The following is a 17,855-nucleotide window of genomic DNA, read 5'->3' on the forward strand; positions in this document are numbered from 1 at the left end:
ACATTATCCACCTTTGAAGACAGGGTATGGCCTAAAGCTGCAGGTGAAAAAGGATGAATAAAAGCAGTCAGCTCCTTAGGGTCGGGGGACAGACAAAGAATTTCAGGCTGCTTTTTGTATGTTCCATTTAAGGGGTGTTGTTGATTAGCACTAAGGTGGTTCTTTAAAGAATCAAAATGCATTGCCCATCTGTCATGCTCTTCAGCCTAAACAGATATGAAGCAACAAGAAAATGAAAATACATTTAATTACATTCAGTTACATAAAGTATGTTCAACTACATATTTTTAAGTTATAGTGCTGTTTTGACAGAAATTATACATCAGGACTTGCTACTCTGCAAGTGCTGCAGTGGAACTGTAGGATATGGAGTCAAAAGGAATCAGAACTTGTGGGAGAGGTGATATCTTTTATTAGACCAACTAGATGTTTGCAAAAAAAAAATCAAAATGGGAAAATGAAAAGGATCAGTCTTCATCCAACATTCAGACTAAACTTTTTGGTTAAAAATATTCACAAAATATTGCTAAAAATCTAGAAAGTGCAAAAAATAAAGTTATCAAGAAGCCTTCCGTCCCATACAACATAAGCAAATAACAGATCAGAGTTTTCTATTCTGCTTTCTTTGCAACCTGGTCTTAAAATATATATTATTCTGTTTCATAATATTTCTATTAATTTTGCAAGGCTGTTTAATGATTTAGTTATATCCCCCCTCCTCCTGTTGCCCATGTATTTTCTCTGTAGCACTACACACAATGGCATCAGCAAGCTTTCGTGCTTTTTAAAAACACTCTCTTTATAGCCATGTATGAAAAAAAAACTTTTATTCATCTTTCTCAATGTCCCATTATTTCCTCCACTTTAGTTCTGGACAGTAATTCACATGGTGTATTTTGTATCAGGCCCTTCCATTTGGAATCTCTCGATTTCTTTTCCCTAAAAACTCTTCAGCCAGACTCTACCATCCGAAAAGAAATACTGCATCAATACTAGGAGTGCCCCATGTTTAAGGTCCTTGCAGAGGCGGGAGCTGCATAAAGCCCACTCTTAGGGAAGAGCATTTGAGTGTCTTTACCCAAGGCAACCATGACCTCCCAAAAATCACAAAGATCCTGATCAGAGGCAATGGTAATATAATTCTTGCATTGCCTGCAGTTTCTATAGAGGAGATATTTTGTTTTTACTTCAAAAGCAAGCTGTCACCTAACAGCACCTGGAGGTGTGTTCTTTTGCAAGTAGGCATTTTTTACATGACACCCACAGAAGCCAAAAGGACCAAGGTGCCCCCTGTAGGCCTTCTCTTTATTCAGGATAAACAGAAAGTTCTCTCATCCTTCTCCACTGTATTTCTGAAGAAACTGGAGGGTATAACCTCAGTATTTGCTGCCTGAAAAAGAAATTGCTATGTCCCATCTAAAGTTCCTCTTAACGCTTTTCACAAGCATAAACCTTCTCTGGCAGAAAAGACAGTCCTATATTAGAAAGCTAAAATAAACAAAAAGTAAAAAAACCTCATCTTGTACTAGTTCTCCACCTCTCCTAGGTTTTTAAGTTTCTCCTTCCCTAAGAAAGATAAACTGTAACTGTAACCTGGATGAAAAGCCAGAGCAGGGAAAGATTTTTTTCTTGCAGTATGCTTTGCTGGAACATAGAGAGATATAATATGTCTAAACTAAAAAGGATGTTGAAGAAAAGATTAATGCAAGTATCTTCCTTCCCAACATAGACTGAAAAACGATTACTGTGATATACCTTGGTGGGTGTTACTTGCTGACAAGAATCAATATAAAATTAAAGGATTGGACAGCTAATGAAGTTTTACAAATTCCAAGTTCAAAGGTAGGCACAACAGTGTGCTTTTAAGTAAAGAACATGCAACAATCACATTTAAAGCAATTTTTCCTTCCTAATAATCAAAAACAAAAACATGGTCAGGGATTCTGAAGTAGAAGTAACCATGTGAACATCCCTGACAAGATTCTTAGAAAAAGCCATTTTTTGGTCTGTTAACCTGAGAAGCATTAATTTCCTAGAATGAAGAATATCTGTTCCAAGAATTACATGACTATCATGTTAAACTGTATGAACTTTGTGCCATTTACAGTGAAAGTCATGTTTTTTCGATGCAGAAGGCAGCCTCAGGCTGTAGAAACTCACTCCAAGAAAATTCTGTAACAAAATCTGTGTTCCCTCTGTACTACACGTTTATTCCTCTCTGATAATCTTAGTGCCAGATCCAGAACAGTGGAGGCCACAGATATTATAAAACAGAAATGAAAACATTACCTAATAATAGGATATATTATATTAGTTTGTATAACTATGTGGATAAGATAGACACTGAAATTAACACTGAAGAAGTTATTTACATGGTGTCTGAAGGGCTCATTAGGCCAGCAGATTTATTGATAAAAAACAAATTAATCTTTCTTCAGTTTCATAATAAGGAGACCATGTAGACTACAGGGGGAAGTAACTGAAGAAGAAAGAAACCACCAGACAATGGATTTTCTATTCTGCAAGAGCTGCAAAGTCTTTAAATATTCTATCTGAAGATAGATTCATGCTTGCTAGAAATTAAATTTACATATTTTAAAGCTTTGAGCTTTTTAACAGCAAATCTTGAACACTGCTTCATTGTATAGTCAAAAAACTTCATACATGATGCAGATTATAATTTCAAGAAACAGTATTTCTATACTACTTTGAAGGATGAGGAGTCACACTCCAATCTCTGTCCTTTCATCCTAACATTTCTGAAATCATCAGGATGTTCCCTTTCCCCAAGTATCTTGTCTTTGTTTATAACCCCTTTCAGCTGTAAGCCCTTTCACTCAGTGGGAAAATGACTATGATAATAATATCAGAGAGTTTCTCTCTGAAGCAAACTCTTTATGTATCAAAAAAGATATAGAACAGGTTTTTCTTCCCTATCAAGGTTTTAGAATTAGTTTCATAGTTGCTAGGGTCGGAAGGGACCTAAGCAGATCATCTAGTCTGACCCCCTGCCATGGGCAGGAAAGGATGCTGGGGTCAAATGACCCCAGCTAGGTGGCTGTCTAGCCTCCCTTTGAAGACCCCCAGGGTAGGGGCAAGCACCACTTCCCTTGGAAGTTGGTTCCAGCTCCCAGCCGCCCTGACAGTGAAGTAGTGCCTCCTGATATCTAGCCTGAATCTACTCTCAGGAAACTTATGGCCGTTGTTCCTTGTTACCTCCGGTAGTGCTCGGGGGAACGGTGACTCTCCCACTGCCTGCTGGTCCCCTTGGCAAGTTTATAGGCGGCCACCAGATCCCCTCTCAGCCTGGGTAATTGTTCCTAGGTACTTGTTTTGCTAGGCTGTCATATAGATTAGGGGTGAAATGCTGAAGTCAATAAAAGTTTTGCCACTGACTTTTGTTGGGCTACGGAATCAATCTTGATTATTCAGAAGCACTGGATACCCACACATTCCAATCAATAAGAATTACAGGTATGGGGATAAGGTTAACTGGAACCTAAAAATTCAATTAGCTTTGGAGATAGGTCAGCTAACTGCATTATTGGAAGTTAAAGCAGAGTTGTTTTTTCTTAAAAAGGCTGGAAAGGCTCAAGAGGACAGTTCTGACTGACTAAAAAATTCATCTTGGAAAACTGGATTAGAGCTAGTATTTGGAAAAGGGGCACTTCCCTATCAAGATAACCTTGGGGGTTATATTTTGGAAAAATTAAGAACTAATGAAATCCATATGGAACTAGTAGTTCAAGCCAGGGGTGTGAAAGTCATTTAAGCTTAGTCTGAATGTGGTTGGGGTTGTTTTTTTTTGAGTGCTGGAAGGGGACTCTAGAGAGAAACCCTGTATTTCATTGCTCTAAAAAAGGAGGAATTATGAGGCACACAGAAGGAAAATGTTAGGAGGAACTGAGCCCTATCGTTTGAATATTAACACCTCATAAGAATTGGAATGAAATATGACATAATGGAGGGCTGAGTGACAGAAGAGGGAGTCCAGAGTGGCAGTAGCTAATACATCCCAGCGGAGGGCAAAAGCTGTGATGCCAACCTCAGAGATAAAAGTATTCTAGGTGGTGAGTTGCCCTTGTGAACTATATTGTGCCTTTTAATTACAGAACTGTAAATATTCTGTTATCTGCAATTTGATATTCTTCTATCTGAGCAAACTGGAAAGTGAAAGTTAAACAAAATATATTTTTATTCTAGACCATCATTCTAAATTACAATTACCTTTGACAAATTATGTTTCTCCTCTATTTTTCGCAATTTAGCTTCTTCCTTTTGTTTGTCCAGCTCTTCAAGCCACTTCTTCTGTTGTTCACATTTCACAGTACTAATATGGTCTTCTACTGGTGTAGTTTCCTAAAAGGAGAAAAATGCTAGTCTCTTAATTGTGTACAAATTTAGATTCTCTGCTTTTTTTAAAGTAATTTTAGCGGAAATTGTGCCCTAAATTTCTAGGCAGAATTAAACTAATCTCTTGCAAAAGTAGTTCACATATATACATATATAATGTCTGAATGTTCCATATATCATGCTGCCTCTTTAAAAGAGCAAAACTATACATACTTCGAATAAAAAAGAAACCTTCTTTTTAAAAGGTCCCACTGCTCAGTTTGCATTCCAGGAGTTCAGCAAGCATAAGTCATCAGTGATTACAGTAGCAGGAGAGTAACTAACTGCTTTAACTAAGTCCTTAACTTTTCTTAATGGATACTGTCGCAGGGCACCTTGGTGCTCTGCTCCTAGAGAGTGGAAACTGCCAGGGAGAGAGCCCTGGCAGGACATAACGAGCACAGCTGCAGGTTGCCCGGGGCAACCAGGAAATCAGCTGACCAGAGGGGGCAGGGCCTGGCCCTCATAAAGCCCAGGGCTGAGGCCAGGCTGGTAGTTCCCTGCCAGCAGCCAGAGGGGCAGGAGCAGGAGCAGGAGCTCCTGGAGCTAGGAGGCGAGCAATGTAAGAACTGCTCTAGCTGAACCGCTCTAGCTGAGCGAAGGAGGGCAGCTCGAAGAGGTTTGATCACCATGGTTTAGCCAGGCAGCTTTGAGTTTGAGTTATAGCCAGGAGGCTCGAGTTTGTGTTGTTACATATTACACCAGTGGTTTGGGCGAGGCTATTAGGGGTTGGAGGAGGCCTCAAAGGGACCCACAGGGGTGTGGGGCCCTAGCGCCAGTGAGGGCGCAGTATTCTCAGGGGGAACCCCCAGCGGTGTGGGAACCCCGCCGCCAGTGAGGGTGCAGTATTATTAGGAAGCCCAGTGTGGGCACAGCGAGCTCCAGAGAAAGGGAACTACTGGGCAGCCCAGTGGGGGCACGGTGAGCCTCTGAAAGAGGGCTTAGCGCTGCGGTAAACCCCGGAGAAGGGCGGAGTACCGCGGTAAACCCCGGCGAGAGGGGGTAGTGGTGTGGTGAGCCCTGGGAGAAGGGGGTAGCAGCGCGGTGGCCCCGAGAGTCAGGGGGCGTAGCCGAGAAGTCCTCAGAGTGGGCGCGGAAGGCCCCAGGAAGGAGGCAACATTGAGAAGCCTAAGTGTGGGCGCAGCGAGTCCCAGACAGGGGGCGGTATTTTAGAAGCCTGAGTGTGGGCTCAGAGAGAGCCCCAGCAAGGGGGGCGTTATCGAGAAGCCCCAGCGCGGGCGTAGCAGGCCCCAGGCGGGGCGGGAGACATTACAGGGAAGGCCCCAGAGAGGGGCGACATTGCAGGGAGGCCCCGAGTGAGCTCGGAGAGCCCAAGAGGGGGCAGCACAACAGAGGAGGCCCCAGAGAGCAGGCAAGTGTACACAGGAGGCCCCAGAGAGTGGGTGAGTGCATAGAGGAGGCCCAAGAGATGGGCAGTGTACGTATAGAGAGAGAGACCAACGTCTATCCCATCTGCGAGGCTTGGGGCGTGGTATCGGGGTGGTTGGAGCCACACGTGGCCCATAAGGCTAGGGTGCCTGGGAAGCACCCATCATACAGGGAGACCCCCGGTGGGTCCGGGAAAACACGGGGACAGAGGTCCCAGCTAACCGTGCCCAAGGAGACGTGAGGCAGCCTCCCAAGTTTACCTAAACATCAAAGACGTGGCGGGCGAGAATCTGAGGGTACCCTGGGGCCGACTTGGCACGGAGAGGGGGCCTTAAGGGGATCACGGCCCTCCTTGTCAGACCCCGCCGTGACAGATACCTACACTATTTCACATAGTAGAACTCCACCCAGATCCTGGAGCTCACATTCAATAAAATCTGACTGAAATTATTCTCCCATTAAAGTCTTCAAAATATTCACCGTAAGCTGCGGTTAATAATAAACTTTCTCTTTTTTATCCGTAGCCTCAGCAAAAATTGCCTTTTCCATTTCTACAAGACTGTTATACCTAATAATTAACTTTTTTGAATTAACAGCTACATATTAGTTAACAGATCACAATCTAAATGTTCTTCTTGATGATGATCCTGCTTATGTCAATTCTGAAAGTATTCTCTTAGACTGCACAGGAAGACTTCCTGGTATCAGTATCACTGATTGTAAACACTGCATTCAGTGCACTCTAAATGACAAGGGAGGGAAAATACTCTGAGCAGTCCTATTAACAGAACTAGTGAAGATGCACACCCAAAATAGCAAGTTCTTCTTGCAGATAAGAGGCTGCATGCAATTTAAATTCTTACCCCTAATACAAATGCTGTACGAATGGCAGCTGGCAAGTCAGGAGAACTGAAACTAGAAGAGTGCCCAGTTGGACCGTATGAAATGCTAGGTGCAACTTCACTAGTCTCTGCAGTTAAAGTGGTTCTAAAAATGTGATTTTCTTCAGCAGTAATATTCAAGTCAGTTGGGAAGATAATCTGCAAATAAAGTGGCTTCATGATTTTAAATATTCAGTATATTTAATTCTCTCAATCATCTTTTTCATTGTAAATACTCTTTTAAAACAATATGTTAGCATGGTAATGCAAACTGCTATTCATGAGAAACTTTGCCAAAACTGCAATGCATATACAATTATTGCCATCTGGCAAGTCTGAAGAACCTCCTGCATCAATGTGTCTTAAGTAAATTTCAGTTCTTACACTAAAATGAACATTTTTTTAGGGGTATCAAATGCTACACAGAAAAGCAGTAACCTAGGTCCAATGAAACTAACAGAGACAAACTAATTTTACCTTTCATACTGTTCTCTAAAAAGCTATAATTTATCAAACTGTATTAGTATTTTTAAACCTCCAGGAAAGAAACATACTTCCAAAGTCAACATCCAGTTAGAGTGAGTATTAAATTCCTGCATAATATTCAGAGGGATGGACGATTTTGTTTTATACGTTTTTTATTTCTTATTAGTGGGGAATCCATCCTGCTCAGGCTTGCACAGTATTGGTTTGTAAACAAAGATATTTTTTAAAATAGGCCGCTCATCAATTTAACAGATGTTAGGGATGTAAATATGATTTAAAAATGATCCTCTAATTATATTGGTTAAATGGTTAACAAATAATACATACCTAGTTTAGTGACCTCCAGGAGGAACGGCCCAGCCCCTTATGTCTTCACTGTGTGCCCAGCAGCAAGGATTCTGTGGGGAGCATTAGGGCTGGAACAGCAGCACCCCAGGCTGGAACAGCTGTGCCAACACCTCTCAGGAACACCCTGGGGCCATGCTCACTGCAAGAGGGGACAGCAGTGACACCTCAGACCCGATGCCACCTGCTCTGGCTGCTGCGGCGCCTCCTTGGGCCAAGCCAGCTGCGTGCTCAACCCTGCCTCAGGGCTGGGCCAGGCCCCATGCAGCCCCTGCACCACAGGCAGGAGAAGAAAGGACACAGTGTGCCCAGCGGAGGCCACCCCACTGGGACTGGACCTCCCTTTCCTGCAGGACCAGTTGGGGAGGGCTCGGCCCAGCAACATGAAGGAGCCTTCCAGGGTCAGACCGTGGCAGCATAAATGCAGTGGGAGGGGCTACCACAGGGCTTGGAGTCTTGCTGCTGCAGCAAGAAGGCCCTGCCTGACCTCTGGGTGGGGGGGTCCCAGCACCTCCCTCCCTCCCCTGGCACAGGGGGGGTCCACAGCTCCAGCTCCATCCGCAGCCCCAGCCCCTGCCTGCAGGGATGAGGGGAAGCCATGGCTCCACAGTGCCCCCTAGTGGCTCCCCCCGGGCCCCCTCCCCCCACCCCCCCCCCCCCCCATCCCCCCAGCTCCCAGCCAGCAGCCTGGGGCTCACACAGCGCGGGGTGCACGGTGAAGACATAAGGGACTGGTGCAGACGCGTTCCTGCCAGAGGCCACTAAAAGGTAAACAATATAAATAGAATTGTTGTTTAACTGTTTAACAGTTTACATCCCTAATGGGTATATAGTACTTGGATAATAGGTCAAATGTGTTAGACAACAAAACTAGTGAATAAGCTGCAATATTCCTTAACTAAGAATAATGACACCATTTGTAATTCTTTTCAAGGTACAGAAAAAGAAGAGGGGAAAGGCTACCAAACTAGGAATAAAGACCACCAAGGATCATTTGGACTGTGGAGTAGCACAGGGGGAATTATATGATTATGAACAAAGCTGAAATTGAAGGCAATAAGATAACATGGCTAATTTAACTTGATAAGACTAGTCTCATGGAGGTATAGCAGGTGTTTCTTGCAGGACAGATAAGGTAGATTGTTGCCCATCCTACACAGTAAAGCCTCCATTCTATCACCCCTAGAGGCTTTGTTAAGGACTTGCAAAGCAGCTCTATTACTCTTCTGTGTGGTGGAGGAAGTGCAATCTCCAAGTGTACTGCATAATAACTTGAAATTTGTTCTGGGATTTGGCCTGAAAAACTGATTCAACAAGTAAGCACTGGATATACTCTGACAACAGGTTCTTACATGCATAAATAATTTGAGTAATTCTAGAATATGAACAAAATACAGTGCTAGATGGGGAAAATAAAATGCAAGGAACATGTTTTTTCTTTTTATAGTTCATTGCTAGACATACCTGAGCTTGATAGGCTGTTTGTAAATTCTCCGAATGAGTTTTATCAATACCAGGTTTCCCCCGAAAATAGCATTTTGTCTCTACCTCTGAAGTTTCTTTTAGTTTCTTCTTTAAAGCTACCTGCTCATCTTTAAAACAAATTCATTAGAACTACTGTGTAAACAGAAATAACAGTAACTACAAGAGAAGTAATAAAATGCAAGGTGACAACATAATGAACAGATGTTGAGAGGCTCTGCCAAGGAGAAATATCACTCCCAAGGCTTTAGAAACAGAAGAAATGAGAGAATCTATATTGAGAGAGCATAACATTCAGAGGACAACCAGTTACTCAGGAAAATATCTAATATTTATCTCAGTTCATTTTTTGCTAGTTAGTGACTATAAATTTACACCAGGCTAGAACTGGCATGTCATAGTACCAGGTCCAACCTAGAAACTAGATTTTAAAAAACAATTCCGATCCAGGTTATGTAGAACTTGCTGTATAAATGGGAAGCTGCATTTAAGAAAATAATTTCATTACTACAATGCAATTTTCAGTTAACTTAGATCTTTTTCCCTGAAAAAAATATTTGAAAACAAGTATTAAGTTACTCGTGCCTGCAGGTCAACAAGTTTTGTTGCAGAGGAGGGTTGTTTTACTTTTTTAACGCAAGGTAACCATGGGGATTGCAGAACTGTGTGTGGTTTCCTACACATCTGTTTAAAATGACGAAGAGGGACCAAATCCACCTCATCTTCATGGTGGTTCTTCTCCCTGCCAAAACAGTGTTTGTGTTCCGCCTGCTGACTTTGCGATAGTGGTTCAAATTTGTGGGTCAGATAGCACAGCCAGTATACAACAGTTCCTTTGAGTCATCTCAACTGCCAAGTGGCAAGACGGTAGTGGTTATACCCAAGATACAGCCTCAGTGCTTATGAAGTATGTTTTTTTGTGTCAACAGTTGCATTTGATTAACAAACTTAATTTAGTTAAACGTAAGTAATGTGGCAAAGTCATTTTTGAAGTGGTCTGAACTTCATTTCAACCATGTCAATTTTATCTGGAGAACTGTATTAGTACGAATGTACTAACAGTCAATTTTCTTTTATTTTTGGACAGATTACCATTCCTAAATTTTGAAGTTCTATTTAAACTTTGCTACCTTATTCTCTGGGACAGATACTATTATAAATCTAAATCCACAGTAACACTAACATGCCTGAAAACAAAATTTGTCTCTACATTTTATTAGGGGACCGATGCTACACTATAATACATTAATTTATGTTGCAAATATATCTTAGGATACCTAGTTCCTTCTTCCACTGGGCCCTCTTTGCTTCTAATAAGGTTTTATCTCCTTCTCTTTCACCCAGAGTACTAAACATGTCAGCAGGTTTCCATGTGTTCTTGCTGAAGAAAGGAAAAGAAAAAGCAATTCAATGTATTTTAAAAGTCAAGATCCTTATTTTAAGTTAAAAGTTAACTTACATTACATATTTCAATGTACAGATGGAAGAAAAAACTTACATTGCATACTTTACTGAACAGATCTACCTACATAATAATTGTATGTTCATCCTGCTGAGATGCTGCTTGTTTCGTGCTTGAATCAGAATTACTTTCATGTGGGGCAGATGAAACTTCAGCAGCTTTCTGGAGTAATCCCATAATATTTTCTTCCTCTATCTGATTAGCAGCAATAGCAGTAATAGCAGAGTTTTCAGCTTGGTCTAACAAAATAAAATATACATTACTTATTTGTGACCTGGTAAATCCTCACTTCCACACTGTCTACAATATGAAAAGTAAAACCTGGCAAATTCACATCTTCTACCTAAAATGCAAGCTCTTCTGGGTAGGAACTTCTGCTTACAATGTATATGCAACGTCTAAGAAAATGTGGTTCTGATCTATAGTGCTGAGCTGAGGGGGGGCATAGCCAGGTCCTGGCAGGACGCTTTGGTTAGGGTGGGGTCCTCCCCGCTTCTGACCAGCCCAGCAGGAAATTGATAAGTGTTTATCACCCCTAACTCGGTGCCCATTAAGAAAACAACAGAGAGACATTACCAGATACCTGTTGAGTCTGCCTTTGTCCTGTCTGCCACAGCATGGACTGTAGCCAGCATGTGGTCTGCCAGCTAATACACAGACACCTCTCAGCGTGGCAGAGGGAAGCAGGAAATTCCTGCTTAGCAGGGAGTGGTGAGAGGAACAGTGGAGGAGCAGCCTGCGGTCTCTGCAGAGTTCCAGCCAGGGAGCAGAGGGGAGGGGCCAGCTGCTGTAGAGCAGAGCCCCGCCCAGCCCAGACAGCATGCCGGGATGCTGGGGTAGTCTGATTTAACGTAAACCAGCAAGGGGTCTGGGACAGACATTACATAAACCAGTTTGACCCAAATCAGTTAAGTCTGATATTACATTCAACCAGGTTTATCTCAAACCAATTTCAGCCATTTTCAAACTGGTTTATGTGAACTGAACATCTGTTCTGTTACAGGTTTAAATCAGTTTCTGATCACTTAAACCGGCGTATGTGTAATGTCTGTCCCTAGCCTAAAAGAATATGCTGGGACAACCTGACTTGATAATAAAGTTTCAGAAGCAGTCAAAATCTTTTATAAGCTGTAATTTTTTTTCTTTGGAAACAGAACCTGTTTATATCATGATGTGGAAATATCCTTTAGGTGTGGGTAATTTCAAGACTTTAAAACCAACTAGTATAGGGTAAACTTTGACTAATTTCACAAAGCAATTGGCTAACTTGCCACTCTAAGTGGAATGCACATAATGATTAATTAACCAATAATAATCAATTATCAGGAGTACATAATAGGGATAGGGAAATAGAAATCTGGAACAGCAACAATTAAATCATAGATGAATTAATGAGACTTTTTTACTTTAGAAACTAAAAACAGCATGCACCCTTGATTTTAAGGGAAACAGAATGAAGATGTCTTGCTCTTCTACAGGACTGTTTTAGAAAATATAGCATGTGAGAACTTTAGGCTCGTTTTACTACCACAGTGTCAGAATTTTTTTTACAGCTATTTGTATCTAAATATAATTCAAACAGCATTTCATTTTTGCTTTAAAAATCTGTAATTCATTTCTGAACTAGCAATTTGCTACTAGCTAACCTTAGGAGAATGGTAGTCTTATAGAATTATGTTGTAGCCAAGAATGTCATTTTTGCTGCAGGATATATACTTTACCTGTTTCTTGCTTTTCATCCTGGACTTGGGAGACAGTTTTGGCTCCTTCTTTTACAGTCATCAAAATTTGTTCAAGTTGTTCTTGAGTTAAACATACCAAACTGTTCCTCAGGTCTTCAGCTGAGATACGAGGTTTTTGAATCTTTTGTTTGGGCCTTTTAACTGCAATTTTTGGGTTATGCAAATTGGACTTTCCATTTGTATTATCTTTTGGAACAATCAAAGTATGTTTTCTAGTTGAGATCTCCTTTGAATCTTGAGTTGATAATAAAGTCACATGGGCATTTTCCCCTTTTATTGTTGACAATCTTGATTCACTTCTGGGTTTAACTGAAAAATGTTCATGTTTGGCACAAGTGTTTTGTGTTGATTTCAGAACATGTCCAGCCTGTTTTATTTTCAATGCATGTTTGGGAAGTTTGACTTTATTACCCATCTGTTAAAACAGAAACAACGTATTTGATTTAATAAGCTTCGAACCATGAAACTGCATACCTAATCTCTTCCTTTCTTCCCTCCTTCAAGCAGCAAAAACAATTTTCTTTTACTTCTCTTCTCTAAATATAAAGAGATCATTCTGTTCTCAGTTATATCAATATGAACTTTAATTCCATCAGTGGAATGACTTATCTATAGATAAGGAGATAATGGTGTATCCAAGAGGAAAATAAAACTTGGCTTCAGGTATACACTATTTCTCATTTTAATCCTGAATTTGAATATAGATGCCAAAATAACAGTATGAAAATATCAGTCTCATAGTGCTGGTGTCAGAGATTATAAACTAAAACATGTGTCCATGCATTAGTACCTTTTCTACTCTGATCTCCCTCAAATAGCATCCTGACCTATTCTAGTCTACCCAGAAAGACTATCTTGTAGCTTTGCCATGGTCTTAACTTCAACTGGTTTCCAAAATATTTTTAAGGTAAGCCAAGAGGAAAGAAGTGCATTGCTTTCAGTTGGACTGTCTACAAACAGCCCAGTGGTAATCTTTCCTCGATGTTTAGCCATCTTTTAGCACATTTTCCAATATGGCTTTCAAATTGGCACAAGAACCTTTCATCCAGAGATCTTAAGTGTTGTGCCTTCATTGATTAGCTATGCCTTATAATCCACTGGAGAATCTTGGAGTATCTATTTCATCTTAAAAGATGGGGAAACTCAGAAGAGAAGTGACATGTCTGGTGTCACAGAGCGGGATGAAGAACCTCAGTGTTCTACTCTACACAGAAAACAAACTCAAAAGATCAGGCTTTAATTACTAGCTATACAGACCCTTATGGGAATGTGGATATGTGGTATGCAGTGCTGCAGACCTGTCTGTACTGCCACAAACCACACGTACAGGCATTCCCCACACTACTACTTTGCAGTTGCAGGGCGGGGGGGATCCCAGGGTCAAAACCACCCACACCTAAAAAAAGCAGATTGGTGCACATATGCAGGCAATGCATGCCACCCAAAATCGGAGCCTGGCCAGCCGGAGCCAAAATCTGGCTACAAGCCAGACTCCCTGCTGCAGGAACGCTATGGCTACGACTCCCAGAGACCCCCAGAACCCCAAGTAAGGCTGCTGGGGTTAGCACAGTTGCTGGCCCCAGCCTCCCCAATCCCACTTGGGGCAACGTGCTGTGCGCCAGAACAGATGTGTCACAGGTGTTCGTCGGGGACAAGTAACAGTGGCACAAAGTGTGCCGCTGCTACTTGTTCCCAGGAAAAGACACGGTCAACACATTCCCACTTGTGGGGACGTGCCGTATATGTACCAACAATATACATAACACTGCTACCTTCTCAACATGCCCCCATGTCTGCATCCGAAGTTGGGTGTATGTCACAGCTTGATTAACAAAAGTTAATCAAGCTGTGACATGCACCCAACCTCAGATGCAGTCAGATGCGCATTTGAGACGTACTCTTTGGGTGTTCCACACCTTCAGGGTGCCCTTCTGCCCCAAATCCCTCTCTGCTGTCTGCTATTTGACCACTGAGAACCAGCTGAGATGTGCTAGGGGCCAACTTCTTGGCCTGTGGTACCTCAGCCTTACCCTTCTCACCCAGGTCTGGCCAGCTCTCAGCAGATGGGATTTTGCCAGCTAGAAGAAAATTACCCTTTTATCTGGTCATGCACCCAAAAAAAGACACATTTTCCCTCCGCTTCCCTGAAAGAGGTCTGCCAAATGGTCAAATGCTTTGAAATCACAGCTAACAATGCCAATAAGTGAGATGCAAAAAATAACAAGAGATTTATCATAAAAACAAGCGGAAAGATAAAAAAATCGGTAACCACATGTTGAGATAGGGAGACAGATATAGCTAGGTAGGGAGACAGATATAGTTAGGTAACTGCCTAAATCATTGTTTTGTGGATTTCACAGAAACCATGACATCTGGGGTTGCCCATGGAAAAAAAAACCTTAATAAAAATAAGTATTAAGTATTCCCCTCCTGGGCAGGCCTTAGAGCCCACCTAGAAGGGGAAGGCGCCACCTGGCAGGGTGGCACAAAGGGGTCATCAGACAAGATGGCAGCTGCCCCTTCTTTCTTCTCCTCCCCAGGACATTTCTGCCAATCAGTGCTGAGGGGTGGAGCCAGACTAAGGGCAACCAGCAGTCAAGATGGTGACTGCTCCTTCATCCCTCCCCCTACCCAAGGCCTCCCTGCCAATCAGTCCTGAGGGGTGGGGCCTCTCTGTCAATCATTGCCAAGGGGCAGGGCCACCACCAAACGCATGTGAAATGGGCTCTGTGTGCTAGGACAAAGCTGCGAAAATGGCTTAGTCTTGCTGTGAGTTAAGTAGGTCCCTAGATATAGGTATAAGAACACAAATCCTAAAGGAAGTATCAGAACAATAACCTGTTGTTACCCTGCACCTTAAATCCGAGAATGCCGTTTCTATTCAGTCCACTAGCTAAGGGACCAAAGCACCTTATGCCCAGAAAGTAGAGTCTGGTGCCACCTATATGTACAGACTACACATGCCATATCAGTAAAACAAACTGAGGGGTAGGGTGGCATTGCAGTAAGGTGCACGATTGACAGCCCAGAGGTCACAAGTTTGAGGCCGTAGAAGAAGCACTCATGGTGTGGCCTGCCAGATTCCAAAGAAATCTGTGAACTCTGCTAAATACCTTGTCACAAGGACACAAAAAAGGAAGGAAGGAAGGAAGCAAAGAAAAATAAACTCAAGAAAACACAAATGACATCCCATGAACTCCTCCACTTTATGACATGCATCATATATCACATGCCACATGTTCAGCCAATTTACAGTGTCATAAAAATGGCAAACTGGTCACAAAGATGTTTCATTTAAAATGGCTGGTTTGCCATTTCATACCAAACATCTTTTTGCCTGGTTTGTATGGCATCTTTAATTGAATATAAGGCATCTGTTGTGTTCTAGACTCTGAAGCTGACAACTAACTGATTGTTGACATCGGCTAGGGACAGCCCTGGGTCTGGAACCAAAACTGGGGCAGTCAGGGGAAGATGAGGACAAACCGCTGAATGTTTGCATCAGTCTCAGACATCCCTGAGTCCGGGACCAGATCCAGAGTCAGCATCAGTATGGGACTGCACCAGCTCTGGGAATAGACCTGGGGCTATCAGGGGCTGATGTCAACAATCAGGTGACTAACTCAGGAATCAAGCTGGGGGACGCTCTGGGTCCTTAACTGGAACCTGGGGCTGCTTGTACCCAATTCAGACACTCAGCTGAGCATGGAAATCAGACCTGAGGCAACCCCACAGCGGTGTGACTGGGATATGAGGAATATTATGGGATGGGGCATCAAATTCCTGACCCCAACCACAGCATTATTTTATCATCTACCAGGGGGCTCAGACAAACTGTATACCCAGTAATGGGGTACATGTTGTCTTAAATCTACCCTCTTTGTCACCTGTCATGAGTTTGAATACAGGTTTCCCGTGATGTATGCGGGTTCTTTATATGTGAATTCGCTCTTATGTGATGAGCATATTTAGACCCATAATTCGTTATATGTGAGGTAAATTTGCTCTTATGTGATCAGCATAAAGGCCCCCCCCCAAGCAGCTAAGTCTGTGGGGGGAGGGGAAAAGGCCATGGCCCCACTCACCCCTTCCTGTGCTAGAGCAGCTCCGGGAGCGGCCGACACCAGCTGCCTGCATCTGCTGGGCTGCACCGTGCCCTGGTACAGGCAGCTGGTGTCAGCTGCTTCCAGGGCTGCTGCAGCCGGGGTTGGGGTGAGTGCCGTGCTCTGCATCGCCCAGGGCTCTGCTTGTTTGCACTCACCCCATCCCCGGGAGCGGCCCCGGGAGCAGCTGATACCAGCTGCCTGCACCAGGGCACGTTGCAGCCCAGAGGCTGCAGGCAGCTGGTGATGGATGCTCCCGGGACCTGCTCCAGCACAGGAATGGGTGAGTGGGGACTGGCAGAACCCCGGGAGGGTTGGGGCATGGTACAGCCCAGCTGCTATAAGCAGCTGGTGTCGGCTGCTCCCAGGGCCGGGGTGAGTACCTCACTCCCTCCCTGCCATGGGAACCTATCCCTATTTGTTACATTATAAAGTGGGTTCCCTTTATGTGAATTCGATACATGCGTTTCCATAAATCACATAAATCGACGGAAACCTGTAGCAGAATTTCACTTGTTACACTGACCACAAATATTTAGAGAAACTGTTAGTTTCTCTAAATATTTATGGTCAGTGTAACAAGTGAAAGTTGAAGTGAACACACCTTGAGGAGATTAACTATGGTGTCTTTGTTCTTAGCTAGAGACCAGGAGTCATTCTTTCACTTACCTTTACTGTGGACTTTGATTTACCCACTGTAAAACAAATAAAAAAGCCCATTAAAACAGTGTTAAATAACTGAAATCCACACCTTGCAAGTTTAGTCTCAATAGGCATAAAAATCTGTTATCTTGCCTGATCTCCTGTGGAATGCATACCATAGAACAGCATTTCCCAACCTTTTTCACCCTGTGGCACACATACATGGCCTCCTCTGCCCCACCAGTCAAGTGTGGGGGGGTGGGGAGTGGCCGAACACTGCAGAGCGGTGCGGGGTGGGGGATCACGTGGCAAGAGGCTGAATGTCGCAGATCAGGGAAGCGGGGTAGCGAGCGGTGGAACGCTGCAGAACAGTGGGAAGGAGGTGATGCGGCATTTGAATCACTGGCTGGAGCCACACTCCCCCATCTGTCTGGCTGCCCACAGCAGCAGCAGGTGGGAGGCATGGCTGCAGCCCAAAATGCCGTGGCATACCTGGATGCGCCTGATGGCATACCAGTGTACTGTGGCACACCAGTTGGGAAACACTGCCATAGACTATCAATAACTTCTCCATCAAGCCCACACCATCGGTTCTATTTTTAAAATACTATATTTTTAAAGTGATAAAAAATGGACTACATCCTAGGAAAAAGTATTAAAATGATTACCGCAGACAAGGTTCCTTGGGTAAATTTGATATCTTTTATTAGACCAACCCAAATGGTTGGAGAATAGTTATTAAGCAAGCTTTCGGGTTCAAAAACCCTTCATCAGGCTCAGGAAGCTGCAGCAGTTGGTGTGTGCTCTTCCTGGATGGAATGATTACCTGCACTTTTAATTAAAAAACTGTGTTTTTCAAGTCAAAACTGATCTAGTGTCAGCCTCTAATCATTAAATCTAGTCATGTTTTTTCTTTTTAATACTGCTGAAC

At 43.1% G+C, this 17,855-nt stretch overlaps 1 protein-coding gene across 1 annotated transcript in view; it reads right to left on the reverse strand.

Annotated features, from left to right (window-relative positions):
• CCDC66 (coiled-coil domain containing 66) overlaps positions 1-17,855 on the reverse strand; it is a 45,378-nt gene that overhangs the window by 26,534 nt on the left and 989 nt on the right. Inside the window, 9 exon segments of the mRNA XM_025211604.1 lie at positions 1-206; positions 4,228-4,359; positions 6,645-6,821; positions 8,958-9,085; positions 10,253-10,356; positions 10,505-10,676; positions 12,159-12,594; positions 16,952-16,977; positions 17,078-17,285. The exon segment at positions 1-206 is cut by the window's left edge and continues 10 nt beyond it. Coding sequence (XP_025067389.1) covers positions 1-206; positions 4,228-4,359; positions 6,645-6,821; positions 8,958-9,085; positions 10,253-10,356; positions 10,505-10,676; positions 12,159-12,594 — 1,355 coding nt within the window. The 5' untranslated portion in view covers positions 16,952-16,977; positions 17,078-17,285.

Source organism: Alligator sinensis, unplaced genomic scaffold (assembly GCF_000455745.1).
Source record: "Alligator sinensis unplaced genomic scaffold, ASM45574v1 scaffold1308_1, whole genome shotgun sequence".
Taxonomy (NCBI): domain Eukaryota; kingdom Metazoa; phylum Chordata; order Crocodylia; family Alligatoridae; genus Alligator; species Alligator sinensis.